Source organism: Lonchura striata, chromosome 8 (assembly GCF_046129695.1).
Source record: "Lonchura striata isolate bLonStr1 chromosome 8, bLonStr1.mat, whole genome shotgun sequence".
Classification (NCBI taxonomy): Eukaryota; Metazoa; Chordata; class Aves; order Passeriformes; family Estrildidae; genus Lonchura; species Lonchura striata.
Genome location: NC_134610.1, coordinates 11,295,136 through 11,312,492, shown reverse-complemented (window position 1 = coordinate 11,312,492; position 17,357 = coordinate 11,295,136). Strand labels below are relative to the sequence as shown.

The 17,357-nt window shown below is 41.9% G+C and overlaps 1 protein-coding gene across 1 annotated transcript in view; it reads left to right on the top strand.

The window, feature by feature from the left end:
* SLC49A4 (solute carrier family 49 member 4) overlaps positions 1–16,223 on the top strand; it is a 70,874-nt gene extending 54,651 nt beyond the window's left edge. The window contains exons 8-9 of the mRNA XM_031505445.2: positions 5,348–5,530; positions 8,654–16,223. Coding sequence (XP_031361305.2) covers positions 5,348–5,530; positions 8,654–8,769 — 299 coding nt within the window. The 3' untranslated portion in view covers positions 8,770–16,223. The remainder of the gene's footprint in view (positions 1–5,347; positions 5,531–8,653) is intronic.
* Positions 16,224–17,357: the final 1,134 nt, after the last annotated feature.

Sequence of the window (17,357 nt, the reverse complement as noted above, 5' to 3'; positions counted from 1 at the left end):
GAAGAGCATTTCAGGGATGAATATCTATGAATCTAGGCACTTTAAATATCCATCAATAGAAAACCTCAAATATTGTGTAATTTCCAGCCCTCTCCTCTTTCATTTCTTGAGGCTTACTCAGTAATTTTTTCACTTCTTAATTCTCCAAACTGAATGTTCTGCTTTCAAAGCAAGTTCTACTTGCTTTTCTCATGAGAAGAATGTAGAACAAATCAAATTTGATCAGATTTTTGGTTACTTTCAAAACTGTATCATGAGATAGCAATTTGATCAGTGGGTGCTGGGATGGGAGTCCAGGCAATGAAACATATTGATGTTATAAATGTGCACTACAGAGACATCTTTCTTCTGTTGTATTTTTTCATTCCCATAAGTGAATTACAGTAAAATTTACTGTCTTACCTTAAGGGAGTCACATTTCTCATTGAAAAATTAAGGGTTACTTCTTCCATGACTTTTCTTACCATGGCCAGTAGCAAGAGTTAGATATTATAGGGAGGTTTCATTCTACTTTATTGTACTTTAGATTTTGGCAGGAACTAACTTGAATTGTTCAAATTGGTCATGGGGATACTGAAGCACTGAAGTCAACAAAGCCTGCATCCACATGAGGCATTTATGCTTTCACTTTGATGTTTGGAATACAGTTATAATGGGCACTGACAAAGTGCCCTAGATCTCCATAGGTTTTGCTTTAAATTGTGTGCTGCTTCCAAGAGAATATATTCTATTGTATTTACTCTCCTGTTTATCTATAAAATTTGTGTGAGTTTTGGCTGAGTGTGTCTCAGAAGAGAACTGTTACAAAATGCACCGAGTTCAAGAGATTCTGGCAGAGGACTTTGTAAAGAGATGCTGTACCACTTGCTTGCACTTGGTACACCATTTCCTGTGTAAATTTATCTGAAAACTTTTTTTTTTTTTAAGAAATGGTAATATTTTATATTCTTTGTTGAAAATCAGCCGAGATACGTGTGCCAGTGGTTGATAAGAACTAGGCACATCAGTTGAGATCCTTCCATCAATTTCATTTGGGTTTGGATCAGGCTCTGTAGTTATACATTTAGTGATGGTATAATTAAGAGTAAACTGCTAAACATGTTGCTGAACATCCTGGAAAACTCTAGGAAATTGTTTGTATGTCAGAGATAGCTAAGTCTCCTTCTGCTGCATGGCAAGCTCATCTGAGGACACCAAGGCTGTCATTTAAATCACTTCCCTGTTTAAATTCCTAAAATTCCTAACTTCGCCACCCCCCCCCTTTTTTTTTTTTTTTCCAGTTGGTAGAAAGCTTTTGCCACAGCTTGTGGCTGGGAGAAGAGAAAGTCTTTTTCTGGGATATGGGCATATATTTGCCATCCAGTAGCTCAAGGCCTCTAGGAGATAAGCCAGTCAGGAAGTTCCCATCTTGCCACTTTTTCTCCTCTTTCTGCTAAGCCACTGTATCACCATCAGCCCCAAGTCATCTAACTGGTAACATCTCTAGTACTATTTTCAAGGCACATTTTATTCCTTACTTCCTTCCTGGCCAGCAGGATGAGTGCTGAGGGAATAGCAAGGGTTACCTCATACCTCAAGCGTGAACATGACATGATGAAACATGGCTTGAGCCTCCTGCTGCAGCAGCTTCTGCCAGTTCTCTGAAACAGCTGTGCTTTGGATGGGTTTTTTGCCTTTGCTGATCTTTTTGCAGTGGTCAGCCTGAGAAATAGCTGCTTAATGCACACAAACATTTTTTAAGCTATTTCAATTAATATAATGTTTTAAGAAACCTAGCCCAGTTCCATCGTTGATGGCCATAGCTGCCATTGTCTTGGATACACAACTTTACACATAACTTCATAGGCAACTAATTAATTCCTTTTCCTAAGAAAAAGTGATTTTTTAATAGTAGAAGCATGACACACTTCTCCAGTGTATGCCTATCCAAGTTACTTGTTATTCCTTAGGACATAATGTTAACTTCTTGGTGAATCATCTATTTTTTTTTTTTTGTTTTGTCAGTGCTTTCAGATTCTTATATTCATTTCCAAGGACTGTCATTAAGATTGTCTTAATTGAAAGAACATTTGCTGTAACTTGAGCAGCTGTTCTTCTGCAGTATAAAATCGTGGTAATTGTTTGTGTTCGTTCAGCACAAGGTCTCTGTGAGGGAAGGCAAATGGTCCCTGTTCACAGGTGGTATCTCCCTGCTGTCCTGTCACCCATGAGCTGGAATATGAGATGTGCTCTTTAGTGTGTGATATGAAAAACAAAACCCACTTCTGAACTCCGATTTTACTTGTTTCTGGGACTTATTTTTCTAAAACTGTGTATCTTATCTATGAGTTACTCTGTAGTAGATTTGTGACTCGGTAAATTACTGGAATAAGCTTATTCGTATAGCATTCAGGATAACCCTGGGTGATTTACAGATGCATGAGATAAAAAGCATTTTTAAATGTGCCGTTTAAAAAAGCCTTTCAGACGTGCACATCTTCCTAATTTTCAGAGCTTTTTTTTGTAATTTTCCAATTAAAAGCTATCATTTCCATTATATGTTAGAACTTAAATTGGCATCTCCTGGATGTTATATTCTGTCTGTCCTTTTGCTGTGACATTTCTGCTTATTAATTGCAAAGATGTGTGTATGGGTTAGCTCTACACTAACCTTGCTTTATGAGTACTGGTGTGATCTGAGCTGAGGTGCTGTCAGTGGTGCTCAGCTGGCAGTTCTGTGTGCACACACAAGGCAGGCAATACTTGGGGCTGCCAAAGGGTGATGCTGAAGCTGCTCTGCTGCTCTCAGTGTGCAAGTGTGAGATGTGTGCCAGTGGCTGTGTTCCTGTGAGAGTCGTGACAAGAACTTTGAGGGTGTTGTTTCTGAGGTACAGAGTTACTGCCCTTGTTCACTTGTGGTCTGATCATCTTAGTACCTTGCAGTGAGTGGTGAGCAGTGATGTAATTCAACTGGCATATTTTAAACTAGTAAATCTAGTTTGAAGGCTTCTTCTCATTTTATGGAAACCTTGGCACCTACTGTCTTTAAATGGCTGCTAATTTTTGCTTTCATCTCAGTGACTCTATGTTTCTGGAAATTATATGTCTAGACATTGTCTCTGTTCAGAAACATGATTTCCCTTTCCTGTCTGTTGCTCCTTCTGGAAGATGTTTCAGCCCTCTTGCAGAGGTGCTGCTTCTGACACCCTGTTCACTGCTTCACTTTCCATGGTGCTGTTGTGGCTTTCAGCAGCTTCTCAACTATTTCCACTGTTTGAGTTTCTGATACAGAATTACAGCTGGGTGCCACCTTCTCTTCTTTGGGGGAAGGTTCTGAAAATGTTCTCTAGAAATTATAAGTCTATCTATAGACATCTTCAGCTGAGTGTAGTAATAAGGGGCAAATGTTCATTTGTCTTAACAGATTCTTCTATTTCATTTATGTGTTGGTCTCTCAAGCCAGTACAAAAATTTCAAACCATTGAGTGTGATTGGATATTCTGGCTACACCCAACAGCAGTTAGAGAGATTTAGATCAATATGCAGCAGTGTTTGAAGTAAATGGGAGTTCAAAGAGTGGCTCATGAAACTTTAAATACTGGTGAGGACTTGCAGCAAAAATCTATGGATTTTATAACTAGGGAATCAGGTCTTCAGTGTTAGCTAGAGGAGCACATTGGGAAGAACATCCTAATACTGTATGGGGTTTTTTCTCTGACAACTCCTGGACATATCTTGCATCAAATTCTTTGATTTATTCTGCAGTTTATGACAGGAGAATTCAAGAGTAGGAAAAGCTACCATGATTTTTTTTTTGAGGGGGTTGGTTTTGTTTGGTTTTGCATGTGTTTGTTTGTTTTTCTTAAAGCTCAGAGTACGGTGGTATATTCAAAGAAGCGGGGCCAGCTCTCCCTCCTTTGTCCTGTCCAGACAAGTCCTCTGTTGAAAAATAAATGTCCTTGTGCCTTGGAAGCCAACCACATGAAATAGAGGATGGAATAAATAGCACTTTCTGCTTCTTAATCCCTTTATTTATTTTCCTTGATTTTTTATATTTTAAAAACCTGATTTATTTTTTTTCTAAGATGAGCATTTCCTGCTTCCCAACAGTTTCTCAGTTGAAAGCTTGAGCAGTGCTTAACAAAAGATGAAGCAGAGCTGTTTCTGTTCTCCCCTAAGACAAAAGAGTGTAAATTAAACTGAAATATGGACACATATATATAGTTATATGAAAAAAAAAATCTAAGGATTTTATACCATAGAATCTTTTCACTGCAGAGAAAAGACACTATAAATAATTTACCTCTGACTTCATAACACTTTTGTATCTGAATTTTTTTTCTTTATGTATTCTTAGTATTTTGGTGGGAGCCTCAGAAGTTATCCCAGAGTTCTCTGATTATTTAAAGCCTTCTGATAATTTCCTTCTTCTTTTCACTTGGTCAGTAAGCTTGGCTTATTGAGGTTGCAAGTCAGGAAATCTCTGTTCAAGATAGCACTAAGAAAAAAAACTTACTTAAATTTCTAAATAGATACTAAATTTCTGTGAAGTTTTTTGGTTTGTTTCTGTTTTTTTTTAGTCCAGAAATAGCTATAATAAATTTATTAAATGCTAATATAAGTATGTTAAGTTCTGTGTTAAGTACTGTGAAGTATTTGGCAGAAATTGTAGAACAAAATAGCTCAGGTTGCTGGAGAAATGTTACATTTTTCTGTTGGTTTGTCCAAGAAAAACAATTTGTTGTACAGAAGCAAATAATCTGTATTATCAAATCTGTCCCGTTGCTGTCAGGAGCTGGGTGCCCTTCATTTCCTTTTGAAGCCAGAAGGGATTCAACATGTTGCAGCTCAGGCTGTGCTGAATACTAATGTCTTGATAGCTGGTAGATCATTAGTATTTATTTGTAAAATGGAAGCAAAATTAGTTTTGACCTTTAGAGCTAAGTCAAAAGTTTAATCCATGTCCATTTCCAATTTGGTGCATTAATTGTTCCCTGTCCTAATTGTGTGTAGGACAATATTTTCTGTTTGTTTCAGAGGTAAATTAAAATGTAGGTGATGCTTTGCATTCATAATTTTGTTGTTTGTTTTACTTACAAGTGAAGTCCAAGCCACTGAATGTATCTTCATGGATTCTGTTTAAATAAATAGATAAATAAATCAATCAGTATTTCTGATTTTTTTTTTCACAAATGAATGCATGCATTCTTCCTAAAGCTAGTGGGATGTGATGTTCTTTTCGATACACAGAGGATAAAAATAAGATTATGCATTTTTTGGTTATTCAAATATTAGTATTCTTGGCAGCTCTGAATAGGAGGGGAAAACACCAGCATGAAATTAATAACTGTTTTTGTTTCTGTCATAGCTACACTGTACACATCCTGCATTTTGCTGGGTATATTCCTCAACAGCAGTGTACCAATATTCTTTGAGCTCTTTGTGGAGACAGTCTACCCTGTTCCAGAAGGAATAAGCTGTGGAGTTGTCACCTTTTTGAGTAATGTGTTCATGGGAGTGCTTTTGTTTTTCCTCACATTTTACCATACAGGTAAGAAATGTAAGCCACTTGAAAAATTTAATACTCCTTAAGGACATACCTTTGTCAGTAAAAGGAAGAATTTGCACGTACAATTTCTGTTAATAACCAAATGTTTGAATCCAAGGAAGGGCAGCAAGGAAGGAGAATTTTAATTATTCTTTTCTATATGCATGCTTATAAAAATGAAATTTCTTAGGTGCAAGAAAATTCTACTTGAATTTGCTGTAGCCAGAAACCACCAAGGTACACACTGTCATCATATTTTATAAAGGCCTGGGTAATGTGACCATTAATAATGTTTGTACATATGGGTGCTGAGCACCACAGTAAAGCTCACCCAATCTCATGCTCTTGGGTAGAGCTGTGTTGCCCAGGAGGGGCAGAGCAGAAATGCCCCATTTAAAGCCAGCTCTGTTCAGTGGGTCAGAGGTGCCACTGCCCAAAGACAGAACAGGCATTCCTTTGGGTGGCCTCATCCAGCTCTGCAGGATTTCACTTCATGTTTTTGTCAATTCATTCAGACCTTCTCGTCTTTCAAGTATTATTTGCTTCCTCCTAGCTCATAATCATAAGTTAAAACTTGCTGTTTAGTAGACTATAATATGTATTATTACTCTAAGCTGTAAAATAAGAACCCAGCTTGCTTTCAAAGGGAAACAGTCTTTATTCATGGTTTTCAAAGATGCAGATTTTTTTCTTTGTATTTTGTCATTATGGTAAACATTTACTTCACGGTGTAATATTTGTAAACCATTAGAAAATGTGAGCTTTTGTATATTGTTACTTCTTAAGATGTTGTATTTTATAACTAAGAGGAGAGTGACAAATTTCAGATTGAATTCTGCTATAAATTATCAAGGTTTAAACCTGGGGCAAATTTTCAACATGGTTTGTCTTTCTGCCAGGAAATTGCAAGCAGGATGACAACCTTGTTCCAAATTGTGGTCTTTGAACACAAATGGAGAGAAATTTTTAAATTTTTTTAATACTGATGCTGAACTGTATCTGAATGCCATCTGGACTAGCCTTGGGTGGTGTGAGAGCTAGTCTCTACATTTTAAAGTATACTTTTGATATTAATTGGTGTGAACTCTGTTCACACATACTGTTGTTTCTGACATCTCTACCTGAGCTGGAAAGATGACACAGAATGTTCAGAGAATTTTTTCAGTGTTTGGCATTACATAATAAATGAGGATGGGGATATGGTGTCTCACTTCTGATGAAAGAATTACAATAGAGTGGACTCATTCCCCCACAAATAGGATATTCGAGGCTATTTTTTGTCACCATGTTTCTTTCCCTATGAGATACCAGTAAATGCAGGTTAGAATAAACCTGAAATTGGTATACCCATACATTTAAAATACTTTCCCTATTTCTTCAAAAGGAAAGAAAATAATTTGTGCTTAGGAAAATCCATTCTTTGACAGAAAGTATGAGAGTGTGTGGTCACCGGGGGAGATCAGTGCCAGGGGTGCTATTGGCTCCTCTGATTAAAAAAATCCGTTAGAAGGTAGATAATGATCTTAATCATTTGCTTTCATTTGGTTCAAATACATCCTGTAATGGCATTTAAGAAGCTTACAGATAAATCAGAACTCAGTCAAATTCATCTTGTTCCCTTGGTCTTTCCTTTTAGGCCAAATAATCTTTCAGTAGTTTTCATTCCAATTTCTCTTTTTCTCCTTGTACTGATATTACAAGTGCTGTGAAGGACCCAAACCCTGGAAGATTTCCAGTGTGCTGAAGATTTTGGTTCAGCTAGCAGAGTGGGGATGTAAACCTTCCTAAAGCTCAGCCTTGCTGCTAGTGCTGTGCCCCAAAGCTGCAGCCTCTGGATGAGGTTTCCTTTGCCTTTCCTGCAGAGATATCCAAGGGAAAAACAAAAGGAAACTGACCCTTGGCTTCACACGATTGATGTGTCCCCTACATCGCCAGTGCTGTCACAAATTCTAGATCAAAAAAGACACGCAGCATTCCCAAGTTAAATTGCATATTTTAGGATATTTGAGTTAAAATCAGTTTAATTCAATTAAGGAGGAGTGTGTTAAGAAAAATGATAGCAAAGCATTTGCCTGTTGACTTCTGGCATCGCATAAGTCTTCTCCAAGCATAGGAATTTTTTACTATGGTTTTAATAATAATACTGCCTAAACAAATCCATAAGGGTTTTTGGAGGATCAGAGAGAATGTTGTTGAAAGTTGCTGGTTTTGAAAGGTTGATTTTTCAGGCTTTCTGACTGTTGCTTTTGCCTTGTTTAAAATAAATCATGCTTTTTCTTTCAGCAATATAAATTGCAGATTTAAGAAAGTAGCAATGATGAAGCCTTGATTTTAATTAACTCAGCCCTGGAGGGAGAGTTTAGATTCTGTAAAATTAAATAATAATAAGAGTAATAATAATAATAATGGAAAATTTGAAAAAAAAAACAGTAAAAAGCTATCCAGTTAAATGAATGTTTCTTTAGTAAATTGACACATGTAAAAAAAATTGTGTTGTACTTGTTTCAAAAGAAAAAGTTAATCAAACTGCTAATTATTAGTCAAATATCAGATGATAGGATTTCTTGAGTACAGGACACAGACTTTTAAGAGCAGTATTTTATGTTGAACAGCTGAAAAGAGGCTTCCAAGGACCTGTTTCTTGCAATGACTTTTAAATTGAATTGATCCTATTATGCACAAGTTTCTTCTGAGGAATTGGTTTTCCCTCCTTATACAATGTAGCAGGTTTGATTCAAAATCAAACCCAGTTTTTTCCTATGCTTTTAATTTTAGTTCTCAATCCATAGAAATCAAGGGACTAACGAGCACAGTCTTTAGAAGTGGTTTATTCTCCATTAGCAATGATAGATTTTATTTTTTTCCCCTGTTCTCTTCATTGGCAGGTTGAATAAGGAGGATTTACATTAGCTGGAGGCATTGGTTATAAATATATGTAAGTTAAGGTGTCCATGGAGAAGGCTCACAGACCAAGTGAGCCATCGATCCATCGATCGATCGGGAGCTGTCAGGATTTTGTCCGAACACAAGCGATTTCTTTCCAGCCTGCCATCAGTCCAAGTTTTGGTCTCTTTAAACACAGAACACGTTTGATAACTGAGGCTGGGTCTCTGTTCTGCTTTACAGAGTTTTCCTGGTTCAACTGGTGCCTGCCAGGGTCGTGTCTGCTCAGCCTGCTCCTCATCCTGTGCTTCCGCGAGTCCTACGACAGACTCTATCTCGACGTCGTCGTCTCCGTGTGATCACCCTGCACTGATGAGGGCTCGGAAGAGACTGGAAGTCAGCATTGCAGTCTGCACATCTGCCTGGATTTGCACAGCTGAACAGCAGAAAAACAAAGAAATTTCAAGACTTAATCGTGGCTTTATTTAGAGAGGGTGAGGGATGGGTCGTTCTTGTGTTCAAGACCATCTTGATTTGCCATAAATGTGGAACTGGAGTGGTGATGGTGACACCAAAATGCACAAAAAGAATCTCTCTGCTGTCCAGGTCACTGTGCAGGGCTGGGGCTCTCTGTTGAAGAGGCTGTTGATGTAGCAGTGAGGTGTATGTTGTGTGTGTGTGTGTGTGTGCCTGTGTGCTGACTCACAGTTATACACACCAGGGTACCAGTAATCCTCAGTCTTCTATCAGAATGAAACTAGGGAATAATAATCTTAACAAAAGGAAAAAAAAATAAGAAAAGAAAGCAAAAATATTTTCAAGATCTCTTTAAAATCACTAGTCATTTTTATATTGAATGTTCATTAAACAGTTAAGCTAAAATTATTTGGTGCTTGTACACTACATTTACATTCTAATAAAGTGGTTTCTGATATAAGACACTGGTACCAGGGTTTTTAGCCATACTAAATATCCCAAATAATCCTTGCAGTGTTATTAGAGGTGTTTGTTACAACCCTGGAGCACAAGCAAACAATAGCTTTAGCTGCCACTGAATCCCAACCTGCACCCACAGTCATTTCTGAAATGTCACCATGGTTCCGTATGTCCTGAATATGGAGCATCTGTGGTGTACTGGAGTGTCACTCTAGGTAAATGTTGCTGTTCTAAAGGCCACCACTGTGTCACCTTTCCATCCTCCATCTCCAGTAATGCCTTTTTTACTGTTTGTGCCACTGAATACTGTGGGTGTGGATGTCTGAGTCCTGCTAGTTCTCTCCTGATACTCTAAGGTGTGTGTGTGGTTTTAGGATTAGTTTATGACTGAGGGTGCCTAAACAATATTGTTTGTAACCCAAGTCTGGAGAAATCACTGTTTCCTAAAAAAACCTTTCTAGTTGAGGAAGTGCATCATTGATGGCGAAATGACAATGAGTTTGACAATGAGTAACTCACAAGTTCTGGCATAATATGGGAAATTAATGCCAGCTCTTTTTATCAGTACTAATCTGTGGTCATTCTGGCCCTTACTTGAACATAAATATTAAAGACACTTTGAATAGTTTTTTAACTCAATTTTTAAACCTGATAACGATTTCTTAATTATATTCTTAGATTTCAGGTCAGCATAATTTAAAATATTTCCGTGTGTGTGTGTGTGTGTGTGTGTTCTGTGCTTTGTGTTACAGGGGTGTGTTTGTGTGTATGGGGGCGTGCATATTTATATCAATGTATACACAAATAAAACTTATATATAAAAGAGATACATATATATACATATATATATATAAGTTGTGCAAGGGTATGTGCTTCCCTAGGTTTACTCCAGATGATCCTGTCTGGGGAAGGTGATGTGCCCTTGTTTGTAACCAAGCCAGTCACTGCCGTGAGTGGGGATGCGCTGTGCACAGTCTGCGACAGGGATTCTTTTCAGGGAATGATTTCCTGTCGTGGCAGTTCTATGGCAGGGGGTGGGTACACGTGTTGGAGGAGGCTCTGCATCTCTAGAGGTTGAATCAAGCACCCTCTGCTCCTGTGTGGGGCTCTTCTTTGCCCCTGGGGTGACACCAACACGGTAAGCTCACCCAAATAACCCAGAACTACCTTTCAGACACGGATCTGTTCCTTTTGCCTGCTCTCCTTTTGCAGAGAGAATACACCTCTAAGACTTAACTCAGGAGTGTATCTGTGCAGTAAAATAAAACAAGCTGTTCCCTGCTTTTATGTTTTCAGAGCAATTAATGTACTTACTGTAGTAATTGAAAGTGGATTTAGCTCATTGCCTGTATCAGCTCTAAATAGTCTTTCCTGTCTTGAAGCAGGCTCTTTGTGGTAGTGGAACTAACCTGCACAGGGAAAATGAAATCAGTCCAACCAGCTCATTCAGATCCACTGGCATCATCCCTTACTTTCTAGATGAGTGGTGTTAACAGTCCAGCATCTTTTTACTACGTTTTAGTGCCTGAATTAGTTTCAGTATCCAGTAGCTGCTGCTACCTATTGTCTTCTGAAACCAAGGATCGTTTGCCAAGAGTCTGGAGTTGCATTGTCATGGCAGAACTGCAAGCTGGGATGGCTCTTCAGAGCTCTGTTTCTGCAATTTGCAGTAGCTATATAAAGATTAAAATTGCTCAACTCAGGCACTGTCCTGAGTGACAGAGATTTTTAATTCTTTCACTGTCCTGACTATTTTAGGATGGAGAAGCATTTTACACAGTATTCAGACTATTACCTATTCTTCCTCTGTTCCAGAAGGCATCAAACAATTCAAAATATTTGTCAGTGCTTCCAGATGCAGGCTCTCTGTAGTCAGGGGAGAAGAGTGAACCTCTTGTTTTAAACCCTGTTGATTGTTTTTCTGAGTCAGTATGAATGGCTCACTGTGACTCTGATGCTTTGGTATCTGTTTCTCTGTGTGGTGGGTTGACTGTGGTTGGACACCACGTGCCCACCAAAGCCACTCTGTCTTTTCCCTCCTCAGCTGGGCAGGGGAGAAAATACAATGGAAAGCTCATGAGGTAAGAACAGGGACAGGTCACTCACCAGTGACCATCATGGGCAAGACAGACTCAACTTGGGGAAACTAGTTTAGTTTACTAGCAATCATATCACAGTAAGATAATGAGAAATAAAACCTAATCTTGAAAACGCCTTTCCCCCATCTCTCCCTTCTTTCCAAGCTTAACTTGTGGGTTTTTCTCCCCCTCTCAGCAGCACAGGGGGACAGGGAATGGGGGCTGTGGTCAGAGCATCACACATCTCATCCCCCAAGGACTCCTCACATTCTTCCCTGCTCCAGTATGGGGTCCCTCCCAGGAGAGACAATCCTCCACGAATCTCTCCATTGTGGGCAAAGAACTTCAGAACAATCCTGCCAGCAAACCTGCTCCAGCCTGGGCTCCTCTCTCCATCGTGCCACAGCTCCTGCCAGGAGTCTGCTCCAGCAGGTTGCCCACAGCCTCCTTTGAGCATCCAGCTGCAGGCATTGGGTTTTCACAGGTGATCTCTGCTCCTCATGGGCTGCAGGGGCACAGCTGCCTCACCATGGTCTGCACCACAGGCTGCAGGGCAATCTCTGCTCCGGGGCCTGGAGCAGCTCCTGCCCTCCCTCTGCACTGACCTGGGTACTTAGAGAGCTGCTCCTCTCTCCAGCTGTGCAGTAACTTCCTTTCCCTTCTTAATCTGTTATCCCAGAGGTGTTACCACCGTGGCTGATGGGTTCAGCCTTGGCCAGTGCCAGTGCTCCGTTTGGAGCCTGGCTGGTGTTGGCTCTGTCACCCATGGGGAAGCTCCCAGCTGCTTCTCATGGCCACCACCCCTGCAGCCCCTCACTGCCAGAGCCTGGCCATGCAGAGCCCGTGCCCTGTGTCTGCCTGGCACTGCAGTGTGGTCTGAGTTACAGCCATCAGTGCCTCTGCAGTGAAGCAGGGACCTTCTCCAGGGCTGGGCAGCCCAGCCAGGCCCTGCTGGAAACCTGCATGGGGTTCACAGGCACCACTCTGCAGTCAGGGCTCAACCCGAATTCCCAGCAGCTCTGATTTTGAAAGTCAAAGGATTGCTCCCAAATTACTTGAAGTTGTGTAGGACATGGCTGCATTCCACACACAGTGTTCAGGCTTAGATTTTATTAGATTAGCAAGTCTGGCTCAGGATGGAGGTGAGGATTTTAAAAGTGCTTGCTGAGATCTCTGAAAAACATTTTATCCCTATCTATGCTCCATAGCAGCATCCTTCTGTGGAGGACCAGTCCATGTCATGTCAGTAACACAACCCATAGAAATATTTTTTTGGATAAGCATTACCCCTTGGTCTACCCTTGTTTGCATTTACCAAGAGTCCAAGCTGCCAGGCTGTCTGCACTTCATTGGAGGTTTGAGTTTGAAGCACAGGGAGAGCCCCTAGCAGTGCAGATGCAATTAGCAGTAGTGCAGAATAGGCTCAAAACAGTTAATGTTTTTCTTAATAATGAAAGTTCAAAGTCTGTCTAACTTGGATATTGGCCTGTGACTTGCCAGCAGAGGAAGGCACCCTGAGAAGCCCTGGAATATTCTCTTTGTGGCCTGTAAGTTCACAGCCCTGAAGAACCTCTTCCCCAGCAGTGCTGAGCCCCTTAGCACAGGTGATGGTGCTGTGGTTTGTATTGGGAATGCTGGGAGGGCTGCTCCATGGTGACCACTCTCTGCTAATGGTTCATTGCAAACACTGGCTGCTCCTCAGGTTTGTTTGGCTCAGTGACACCCTCGGTTCAGCTTCTAGTGCTGCTGGCTCTCCTCCTGAGCTCTGGAGCTGTCTGCTCATGGGGAGGCTCAGGATTAGAAAATGCAGCCTCCACTTACAGCACTGGTTCCTGTCTCTGGTCACTGCTGTTACTCATTTACTTCCTCTGGCATCCTTTGCCCTCCCTTGGGGCTGCCTGCTCCCCTGAGCTGGAGGTGTGGAGAAGAGCTTCCTTGCTTCCAGAGCAATTTTACAGGGAAGGGTTGGCTGACCATGTACTTAATATAATCTTTTTTTAGAAAATCATGCCACTTGGAATAAAATGCAGACCCAAAGGATTCTGCACATACCGTGAACAGATATCTGTTACAAACAGGCTGTAATTTACCTGAAACCTATGATTTTAGCTCCCACACCTGGAGAGGCCAAGCAGATGGGCACCCTGTGTGTCGGGTATTCAGGCTCACAGCATCACAATTATTCCCAACATCTGACAGAGCTGAAAGGAGTGGGAGTGGGACGTCTTGAATCTTGGAGTGGGTTAGAAAATCCCAGACTCTGACAGTGTTTGTAATGGGAACCTGGGGAAAGCAACAGGTTGGATTGAGTAACAAGAAGTGCCCAGTTCCAGGGGACATTTCATCACAAAAATATTCCATTGGACTGATGAAGTCCATATGCAATTTGAAATTTTGTGGTGACAGGGATGTTAATCCTGGGCTTGTTCTACAGTAAACTGAGCAAGTGACTGCATGGCCTTGCACTGCAACAAAACAAGCTGCATTGATTGATGTGCATGTATTGGCTGTTACAAGAATGGGAAATGTGATTTAATTGTCAGGAGTGACTGAAATATGAATGGGAATTGCACAGTTTGCACAGTGGATATAAGTGCTCTGTAATGGTGTGACAGCAGGGCTCTAATTGTTCATTTCTTTTGTTGGGTCACTTGCAAATTAGTAAGTATCTCTGACAAAGGCATTTTTCTGTCTCATTAGTTTTGAGGAGGCTCCTTTTATACTATAAGTGCAGACCATTGTAATAACTTGGCAACACAACTGCTACACCGTGTGGAAGCCTACACCAATTCTGGGAATTGATTTGGTATTTGATGTTGGTGCTGCCATTCTCAGGATTGTCAAAGCACCACGTGGCAAGAGCAGGGATGTGGGGTGTGCAAGGAGCTCTGTGTGCGTGGATGCACAGCTGTGCAAGGGCAGATGCCAACCCTGCCAAAACACACAAGACCTTTGTCACCTTCCGTGGGTCCCAGCATTCCAGCTGTGGGGGGAGAAGGGGGAAATGCTGCCTTGTGGCTGCTGCCTCCTTTCCATCAGGGAGAGCCAGGCAGCCTCCAGGTTCCCTGCTTCACGTGAGGGGATCATCACCATCAACACAGGCTCCATTTCACTCCCCTGCAGCCGTGACTGCTGCGAGGTGGGTTTTGGGTGGCACAGGAATATCTGCCTTGCTTCCTCCAAGAGTGCAACTCCAGCTGGCAGAGAATTGCCCCAGAGCAGGCACGGCCACAGTGAAGTCAGAAAAATATGTCAATCTGCTCACAATTTTTGCAGTTTGTGTTTCAAGATGAAACTAATAAATAAAGGGAGAAATGTAACTCTCTCCAAAGTTTTGACAAGCAAAAGCAAATATTTGCACAGATGTGCTGGCTGCTGCCAATTACTTGGGACTGCAATGTTTTTGGATCAATTCATGCCCCCTGCAGCCCCAGCACTGTTTCTTCACTGCTCAGGCCCAGCAGCACCGTGGGAAGCTTCAAGCCCTGGTGGAGGGCAGGGACTGGAGCACAGAGGAAGAAGGGAAGGGCTGAGCCAGGATACCCAGGAGGGGGATGTTGGGCACCTGGGCTATTTGCACACGAGGGGCATCTACTTCAGCCCAGTGGTTTCAGAATCTCATTTCTTTCCTGCATCAAGGATGAGTTTTGGACCTTCATTTTCTGTTTGTGATGGGATTTGTGCCACAGGGTCAGGGCCAGCTGTGGTGGCACACGATGTAGAGGTGTTGGTTTTCCAGGGTGCAGCAGGGAAGGCAGCTGGGACTTGCTCTCTGCTTTTCTCTGCACGGTCTCTCTCCCCAGTGGCTTCCTCCATGTGATTTATCTGCTTGTTCCATCTGGACACACTCACTGCACTCACTTTGCGTTGCTACATGAAGACAACACCAGCAGCAAAACCTCTTTTTGGGAAGATTTTCCCTTCAGGCTGAGACCACTTCTCCAACCTTAGTCCACGTGTTTGTCAAAGCCACAACAACCCCAAGCTCATGCTTTTCTTCACAGAGGGGATGTGCAGGTTTGTGTGGGACAAGTCAGGGGGTTGGGGAAGGAGTGCTTGGGGTGCCCACCCATGCCAGGGGAGGGGGATGCTCCATGTCCCTCCCCAGCAGGGACACCCTGAATGTGCAATGTAGAGTTGTGTTCCCTGAGCCCTCCCTGCCCACAGCTCTTCTGTGTGCTCTGACCTTTCTGCTGTCACCTGGGCTGAGCCAGCCCAGCAGAGCTGCACGGTGTCCCCATGGGCAGCTTGCCATCAGCTCCTCCTCCTGTGGGACAATGATGCATTTTCCAGATATATTTATTTTATTTGCTTATGATTTTTGCTAGATTAAAATATCTTTTTCCCTACCATGTTTGATGTCTTGTACTGTGCATTTTAGAAAGTACTTGATAAGGTCATAAAAACAGCTTTAGATTATGGGACACACCTAAGAGTTGGGGTTTTTTGAACTGCATGAACATATGGGGAAGGAAGAGGGTTTTACATGTTGGAGAGCATCTTTGTAAACTATCCTCGACTTTTAAGACTGTTCAGTTTTACTGCAGTTTCTATGCGTTTTACTTTTATAATTTTTTAAGTGATTTGATAGAATTTTATTTTAGGGCAAATTCTACATTTTGTATGCAATATTCCGATGTGGTGTATTTTTATTTTTTAGAAAATAATGTTGAAACCACTATATACTTGTCAATGTAACATATCCAGTGTGTAATTTCTATTTAAAACTGGACTCTGAAGTGCATGTTATTTTGCATACTGGTTGTTGCACATTAAAGAGGTTACTCAGTTTGCTGCCATCACTGTTCATCACTTCCAAGAAAGCACAAGGGAGTAGTTTATTTCTGCCATAATGCTGCCAAAACCCACTGCAGATACTGCTACGAAATGGAAGTTGTTTTGTCTAAATCAATGTAGCCTCATCCAATCTCCCGGCCCAGCCAATGAAAGATTTCCATGGATTTTCCAGAGGTTTTGGGGTGGTGGTCTGGCACTGCAGGTGCACCCCTCGGTATGCTCCAGCAGGGAGGGGAAGGGCCTGGCGGGGTGGCAGGCTCTGCAGCCCCCCCCTCCATCACAGCTCTGATTTCACACCCTGATTCCCCCAGGCTCAGGGCTCAGGATGCTGCAGGCCAGCTGATTTTGCTGGGTCCCATCATCACTGTCTCTGCTGGGCTTTTAGAAAGGAGACCCTTTGTAAGAACCTTCCTTGTGTTTATCCTGCATTTAATTGAAGCAGACCCAACCCAGCATCTCTTGATCCTTGTTTATTTTCTAGGACCAGCTCTTCAAGAATGCCCTGACCACTTATCAGGACAAATTTAAAACAGCCTCACATCCTATTAGGGCTGGGAAGAAATCTGTCAACTCTAATGTCGTGGAATATCTGGGCCCCACTATTCTTAGCAACAGTCTCTTTCCAGGCTATATATGGGAGCTTAAAGCGCCTCTAATGATACAGTTCCCAGTTGTATTTATCTTTGCAGTGTTACAGAAATCTCCATCCTTAGGGGGATGAGAACTGAGGATCCATCTCAGAGCCCTGATGTAGTTTTTTGTGTTGATGAAGTCCCTGTGCTCGTTCTTTCTCAGGTTCTTTTCCTATTTTCTGTTTTATCTTTGCTGTTGTTGAAGTCTGCTCTTTCCCTGGCACATAAATGGCATTTATTCTGTCTTTCCTGAGAGTGTGCCGGGTGCTGGCATCTCCCTCTTTGACTGTGCTGCAGTTGCACACGGGGGAGCAGCTGGGCTGGGGCCAGCTGGTGGAAAGCTCTTGGTGCTGTGCCCAGATGTGCCCAGATGTGGGTGAGCTCTCACAGATACCTCATGTCTTAACAGCCGTGGGACCAGCAGAGGCTGGGGAAAAGGTTGGGGCCACTTGTAAATGCTGGGTCTGTGTGTTTTGGTATCTTTGGGCTGCAGCCAAACACCAA